The following is a 7,527-nucleotide window of genomic DNA, read 5'->3' on the forward strand; positions in this document are numbered from 1 at the left end:
GAAATATTACAGTTTGAATGGATTAGAAGTAGTTCATAGACGGTTAGTTTGATTGAGCCTCAAGGGATTCTGGGAGTTTAGGTTTGAATTTTGTCAGTTGGAGTTTGAATTTTGACAGTTGGAGTTTGAATTTTGACAGTTGGAGTTTGAATTTTGACAGTTGGAGTTCAGATTAACCTAAATATAACCTATGCAAATCAGATCTTTTATGGCTTGTATAGTTTGAGCATTCCTCTGATTGGCTGATTCTCACCTTGTGGGCGGGGCCAGGATAGACTCCATCACCGCTCAGACCGGCGTAAGCGAATTGAACGCGAACATCTCCCACCTGAAACCACAACACGACCAGTCACCATGCAAACCAGTGACGTTTGTGAGCATGTGTTTATAATGTGTGTGTGTGTGTGTGTGTGTGTGTGTGTGTGTGTGTGTGTGTGTCACCTCTGGCCGTCGAGGGTTAGCGGTGTGATAGAAGTAATCGTCGTACACCGTCAGGAAGGCAGGAACAGGAAGTCCTTGTATCTTTTATGGCTTGTATAGTTTGAGCATTCCTCTGATTGGCTGATTCTCACCTTGTGGGCGGGGCCAGGATAGACTCCATCACCGCTCAGACCGGCGTAAGCGAATTGAACGCGAACATCTCCCACCTGAAACCACAACACGACCAGTCACCATGCAAACCAGTGACGTTTGTGAGCATGTGTTTATAATGTGTGTGTGTGTGTGTGTGTGTGTGTGTGTGTGTGTGTGTGTGTGTCACCTCTGGCCGTCGAGGGTTAGCGGTGTGATAGAAGTAATCGTCGTACACCGTCAGGAAGGCAGGAACAGGAAGTCCTTGTAGACTCAGTGTGTGAAACTCTGTGATCTGCTCCAGCAGTCCTGCAAACACACGCGTGAGCATCAACACGTCTGCGGCGGCGGCGGGAGGAGGAGCGGCGAGAACACGTGTTACCTGTGGACAGGAAGAGCCTCCCGACCCAGACGTCCGGAGCCATGACCGTCACGCTCTCCACCGCCATCGAGCTGAGAAACACACACACGTCAGAAACACGCAGCGCCGCAGCGTTAGTCTCAGGTCACGCCGCTCACCTGGGGTTCATGTGACCGACCTCCTGATCGAAGTGTCTGCTGCTGACCACCTCAGACTTCCACTCCGTGTCTGAAACAAACACAAGATCAGTCAGACGCAGGAGACAGCGGCGGACTAACGGCAGAGACACACTCACTGTACGTGTACGTGGTTTCCGTCTTCTTCTCTCCGTTCTCCTCGTAGTCCCTGGAATCAACCACACAGACGTGAGCCCATCTGATCAACACAGTTGTGTCCAGCAGGTAAACCATCTTACAGAATATTTAGCAGTTTGTAATACATTCCTGTGATCAAAGCTGAATTTTCAGCATCATTACTGCAGTCTTCAGTGTCACATGATCCTTCAGAAATCACTTTAATACACTGATTTGCTGCTTAACAAACATTTATTAGTATTGTGTTGAATGAGTACGTTTTCAGGTTTCTTTGATGAAAAGAAAGTTCAGAAGAACAGCATTTTTCTGAAATAGAAATCTTCTGTAACATTTTAAATTATTCATTCATTATAAAGTCTTTGTCATCACCAGTGTTTACTAATTACGTTACTTAGTTACTTTTTATGCAAAGTAATGCGTTACAATATTGAGTTACTCCCTAAAAAGTAACTAATTATGTGACTTGGTTACTTTTTATGGAAAGTAACGCATTACGATATTGAGTTACTTTTTTATGGAAAGTAATGCGTTACGATATTGAGTTACTTTTTTATGGAAAGTAACGCGTTACGATATTGAGTTACTTTTTTATGGAAAGTAATGCGTTACGATATTGAGTTACTCCCTAAAAAGTAACTAATTACGTGACTTGGTTACTTTTTATGGAAAGTAACGCGTTACGATATTGAGTTACTTTTTTATGGAAAGTAACGCATTACGATATTGAGTTACTTTTTTATGGAAAGTAACGCGTTACGATATTGAGTTACTTTTTTATGGAAAGTAACGCGTTACGATATTGAGTTACTTTTTTATGGAAAGTAACGCGTTACGATATTGAGTTACTTTTTTATGGAAAGTAATGCGTTACGATATTGAGTTACTTTTTTATGGAAAGTAACGCGTTACGATATTGAGTTACTTTTTTATGGAAAGTAACGCGTTACGATATTGAGTTACTTTTTTATGGAAAGTAATGCGTTACGATATTGAGTTACTCCCTAAAAAGTAACTAATTACGTGACTTGGTTACTTTTTATGGAAAGTAACGCGTTACGATATTGAGTTACTTTTTTATGGAAAGTAACGCATTACGATATTGAGTTACTTTTTTATGGAAAGTAACGCGTTACGATATTGAGTTACTTTTTTATGGAAAGTAACGCATTACGATATTGAGTTACTTTTTTATGGAAAGTAACGCGTTACGATATTGAGTTACTTTTTTATGGAAAGTAACGCGTTACGATATTGAGTTACTTTTTTATGGAAAGTAACGCGTTACGATATTGAGTTACTCCCTAAAAAGTAACTAATTACTTTACTTAGTTAATTTTTATGGAAACTAATGCGTTGTTACTTTTGCGTTACTTTTTAAATCTGGGCAGGGCTTGCTTGTTTGTTTTTAAAATAAAAAGTTATATTTTGGCAAATGTAAAAGCCTTTTCACACCAAAAGCCTCAGACTTAGAGTAAAGTAAACTGACGTCTGTACAGTAGACCACAGAAGAACAAAATATATATACACTGACTCCAAGCTTTTGAATGATTATTGGGTCATTCTGTGTCAACTGAACCAGAGGTCCTAGCTCAGATTTTAGATTTTGCTATTATTTATTTTGGGGAAAGACAGTCATGTATAGTGATGAAAGCCTAAATATTCAATGTCATGGATGAATATTTACAGAGTACTCCACTGTTTTGTAGAGGGAGGTCAAAATGGCAATTTTCACTTGAGATTCAGTGTCAAGTCACAGGGGCTTGAAAATGACTTCAGGAAGATGGCAGCATCATTATCTTATTTGTACACAGAGATTGGTAGCTCTATTAGTAAAATCTGTTGACTTTAGCAATCTTTGTTGCATTATGTGTCAATGGTGACCATTCAAAAATGGAGAAACAGCACTTAAGTTTTTCTCTAAAGTTTGCATGCCTGTAACTCAAAAAGTATTAAAGATATTGTTATGCCCTTTCAGATATTGGGTCTTAACAAACTTTCCTTTTGGCATCTTTATTTTTAATGCCCGATGAGATTTGGTTCCAGAGATATTGAAATTTCAATATGGCTCCAGGAGTAAATTGTTTAAATACATGTTTTCAGTGCTCAAAAACCAAATGTGGTTCAGTTTGCAAAAAAAAAATATAAAGCTTCTTTTCTTTTAAAGAGGAATGTCTGAAGAAATAATCTTAAAACTAGAGATGTATCTTGTTTCTTTCTGTCAAGACAACTGAAATCAACAAACCAAGCTGAGTGCCAGAAATACTCTAAATACAAAGTTTGGCGTGCCTATAACTCAAGAAGTATTAAAGATACTGCAATTTGATTTTAGATTCTAGTTGTTAATAAACTTTTCTTTTGGAATCTTACATTTCAAGGCCCTACATCATTCAGTCCCTGAGATGTGAGGATCTCAATGAGGATTCTAGATTGTTGAATGTGACCCATTTTCAGTGGTCGAAAACCAGATTTGCCTCATCTGGATAAATTATTAGAATTTCTTTTTCTTGTTATAAAATATGAAGCATAGTCATAGATCAAGTAGTATCTAAGGCATATTTGGAATTGGAGCCATATTGAAATTCCAATATCTCTGAAACTGAATCTCATAGGGCATTACAAATAAAGATGCCAAAAGGAAGGTTTGTTAAGACCCAATATCTAAAAGGGCATTAAGATATCTTTAATACTTCTTGAGTTACAGGCATGTAAACTTTGGAGAAAAACTTGTGAAAAGTGCCGTTTCTCCATTTTTGAATGGTCACCATTGACACATAATGCAACAAAGACTGCTAAAGTCAACAGATTTCACTAATAGAGCTACAAATCTCTGTGTACAAATAACATTATAATGCTGCCATCTTTCTGAAGTCATTTTTACCTCCCTGTAACTTGACTCTGAATCTAAGCTGAAAATTGGCATTTTGACCCCATAACAACTGAATGTAATGGACAGACCTGCTCTGGCTGTACTCCACCCACTGGTACATCTCCACCCTCCTCTGCAGCTTCACCGCCTGCACAGACACTCCGTAGTTCGGGTCGTACAGCGGCTGCCACACAGACACGTTCATTAGGTTAGAAGTCCTGAATTATATTTAGGGGTTCAAGAACATGTCATTACCTGCGCGGTCCGCAGCGGTCCTGACAGGTGAACCAGACGACCGTGATTCTGAGGGTCCAACATCACATCTGGAGGAAGAGACACGACCTGACTGAGACCCTCATCCAGAGACGAGGCCGTGCGCAGAGCGCGCCCCTGCGGACACAAGATGATTGACAGGTGGGTGCGCTACCCCAGCTAACAATTTTTGGTTCCCAGAACGTTCCCTATTGGTTAGCCAGGAAAGTTTTCCCAGTAGGTTCCTAGAACATTCCCCGAACCTATAGAGAGCATTCCAGGAACGTTCCCACACCATTCTAAGAACGTTCCCCTAACCTTAAGAGACTGTTCTGGGAACGTTCCCAATGTTCTCACAACGTTCTAAGAACGTTCCCTTAACCTAAAGAGAACATTCCGGGAACGTTCCCACGACGTACTGAGAACCTTTCCCTAACCTACAGAGAACATTCCAGGAACGTTCCCACACCGTTCTAAGACCATTCCCCTAACCTTAAAGGTTGTATCAGCGATTTCTAGCCCAAAACATAAAGTGTCAATTTCAGCTGACCTTTCTTCACGATCCGCTCGCTGCTGTGGTACTTTTCAGTTTGAATATGTTTTATATATTTTCCATTTGCATAAGAAGGCTTTAATAATTAAACTATAGAGTGCTAATTACCGTGAAACTGTCTGAAAGGGTTAAATGAAATATTATGTGCAAAGTGCTGCAGACTGCTGAGAATAGAGCTTCCTGTTATGATCTGCATAGGTGCTTTTGAAAGTCTAACAGGATGTAGAGCTGTGTGTGTGGACGGTGGAAAGAAACTTCTGTTTTAGGCGCCAGCAGAAGATGCACGGAAGGAGTCAGATATAGTAAAACAACTGTGATATTTAAGGGTGTGTCTCTGAAAGAGAATTCAGAAGCACATGGGGAACTTAGAAGAACTGAGCTTCTCCAGCGCTGTATATCTTACTCTTGGTCTCTCCTATTTGCTGAGCTTGAATAAAACTTTTAAACTTTGACTGATTGACTCCAAACCATTTTTGAACACGCAGTGGACTCTTTGAAAGTCCAACGCTGCCTGCCCCATAAATTGTGTGTGAAAAAACCGCGTCTCTCTGGTTAGCCTAGGGTCCGAGATATGCCAAAAAAACAATCGGCGCTACCAACCATTCCACATATAAACAAACAGTGTTCCAACCAATCAGCGTCAGGGGTTTGGTGTTGTGGACTTTCCTACTGGTGCAGGGATGTGAGGGAGGCGGAGCGAAAGTCCACAACACCAAACCCCTGACGCTGATTGGTTGGAACACTGTTTGTTTATCTGTGGAAAGGTTGGTAGTGCCGATTGTTTTTTTGGCATATCTCGGACCCTAGGCTGACCAGAGAGACGCGGTTTTTTCACACACAATTTATGGGGCAGGCAGCGAGCGGATCGTGATGAAAGGTCAGCTGATTTTGACACTTTATGTTTTAGGCTAGAAATCGCTGACACAACCTTTAAGAGACTGTTCTGGGAACGTTCCCAATGTTCTCACAACGTTCTAAGAACGTTCCCCTAATCTAAAGAGAACATTCCGGGAACGTTCCCACGACGTACTGAGAACGTTCCCCTAACCTAAAGAGACTGTTCTGGGAACGTTCCCACAACATTCTAACAATTCTATTTATGTTCCTAGAAGGTTCCCTGAAAGTTCTCTGAAGGTTTCCAGAACGTTCTTCTAACCTCTTCACTCCAAAAAAAAAAATAATAATAATAATAAAATAATAAAAGCACCAAATAACATGATACAAAATAACTTCAACAAAATATTCGATTTTAAAAATGTGTTTGTTTTTTTTTATTTTCTACAGACATTAAAAATGAATAACTAGGATAACATTACATTCGTTTCTAACCACTGAATTAACGGTCAGTACACGAAAACGTCTCGGTTAACATCATGTTCTCTTCAATTAGATGTGTCAAATCTCCCTAAAATAACAATATTTCCTCTAGTATATATATTAATTATAAGTAATTATTCATTAAAGAGATCAATCAACCAATGTCAGTCAGTTAGTAAAAATATGACCGTTATTTTTGTTTTTGCTTTATACCCGCTGCTATAAATTTGAAATTATATTATCATTATAATGCGATTTGACCACTTTAATGTCTACAATTTATTAAAAGCATATTTCGGACATGAGATTATGAGATATGATACATTTCAATATTAGAATAATCAGAGTCATCTGCAAAGTGTCAATTAGTTTACATGGTTTTGACTACTAACAATAACCTGCAGGGAACGTTCTCATTTGGTTCACGTTCTGTGTTTGCTGGGACATGACTGACTGATTGATTGACTGATTGATTGATTGATTGATTGATTGATTGATTGCGACTTACCTCATTGGTGAAAAGCACATAGAATGAGAGCGTGAACAGACACACGCCCGCGATCACGCCGCCGGTGCTCGCGCTCAGACGCTCCAAGAAACCGGGAGACTGGCTCGCGTGAACGCGCTTGTGCTGCTCACCTGGAAACTGACAGATGACAGGTAAACACAGAGACACACACAGACAGAGAGAAGACAGACAGTGTTATTACTGCAGCAGAGAATGTGACTTACTGCTTCAGTCATTCTGTGTTTCAGAAACTGATCAACTCGACCGCGAATGTAAAGTCTGTACTTCAGCAGCTCTGCCGGAAACTTCTGTGTCTGTTTAAACTGTCGCTTTGAAGAAACGCCCTACAGTGTGAGAAAGCGCGAAACTCACTAAACTTGACTGGTTAAACGAGTCGAGGAAGTGTCTTAACGCGGAGCATGCCGGGAAATGTAGTCACTTTCGCGCGGAGCGTGCTGGGAAATGTAGTCATATTGTCTATATAGCGAGTTTCAACCGATTGTTGCAAAATGTAAATACTATAATCCGTCTTTAATCTGATTAATGCGGCTGTAAAACATTAAGGCATTAAGGCGACACTGCAGGTGAATAGGGTAAAAATAATTAACTATTAGTTATGACTTTACTTACCCAGGTGATTTATAACTTTGATAACTGCAAACATTTTTTGTATTCAAAGTTTTCTAAAATGTTAGGTTTAAATATGCAAATAAACCATTGTTTATGCACTAATTTGCATACATTTCTAGCACAAAAATCTAAACACTGGATGAAGTCAGTTTCAAA

At 39.7% G+C, this 7,527-nt stretch overlaps 1 protein-coding gene across 1 annotated transcript in view; it reads right to left on the reverse strand.

Moving 5' to 3' along the window:
- LOC141339330 (transmembrane protein 43) overlaps positions 1-7,169 on the reverse strand; it is a 10,267-nt gene extending 3,098 nt beyond the window's left edge. Inside the window, exons 1-9 of the mRNA XM_073844948.1 lie at positions 6,966-7,169; positions 6,742-6,879; positions 4,367-4,501; positions 4,201-4,295; positions 1,227-1,276; positions 1,090-1,159; positions 953-1,023; positions 761-879; positions 573-647 (exon numbers count right to left, since the gene is read on the reverse strand). Coding sequence (XP_073701049.1) covers positions 573-647; positions 761-879; positions 953-1,023; positions 1,090-1,159; positions 1,227-1,276; positions 4,201-4,295; positions 4,367-4,501; positions 6,742-6,879; positions 6,966-6,977 — 765 coding nt within the window. The 5' untranslated portion in view covers positions 6,978-7,169. The remainder of the gene's footprint in view (positions 1-572; positions 648-760; positions 880-952; positions 1,024-1,089; positions 1,160-1,226; positions 1,277-4,200; positions 4,296-4,366; positions 4,502-6,741; positions 6,880-6,965) is intronic.
- Between the last annotated feature and the right edge of the window lie 358 nt (positions 7,170-7,527).

The sequence above is a fragment of the Garra rufa genome, chromosome 7, assembly GCF_049309525.1.
Source record: "Garra rufa chromosome 7, GarRuf1.0, whole genome shotgun sequence".
Lineage (NCBI taxonomy): Eukaryota > Metazoa > Chordata > Actinopteri > Cypriniformes > Cyprinidae > Garra > Garra rufa.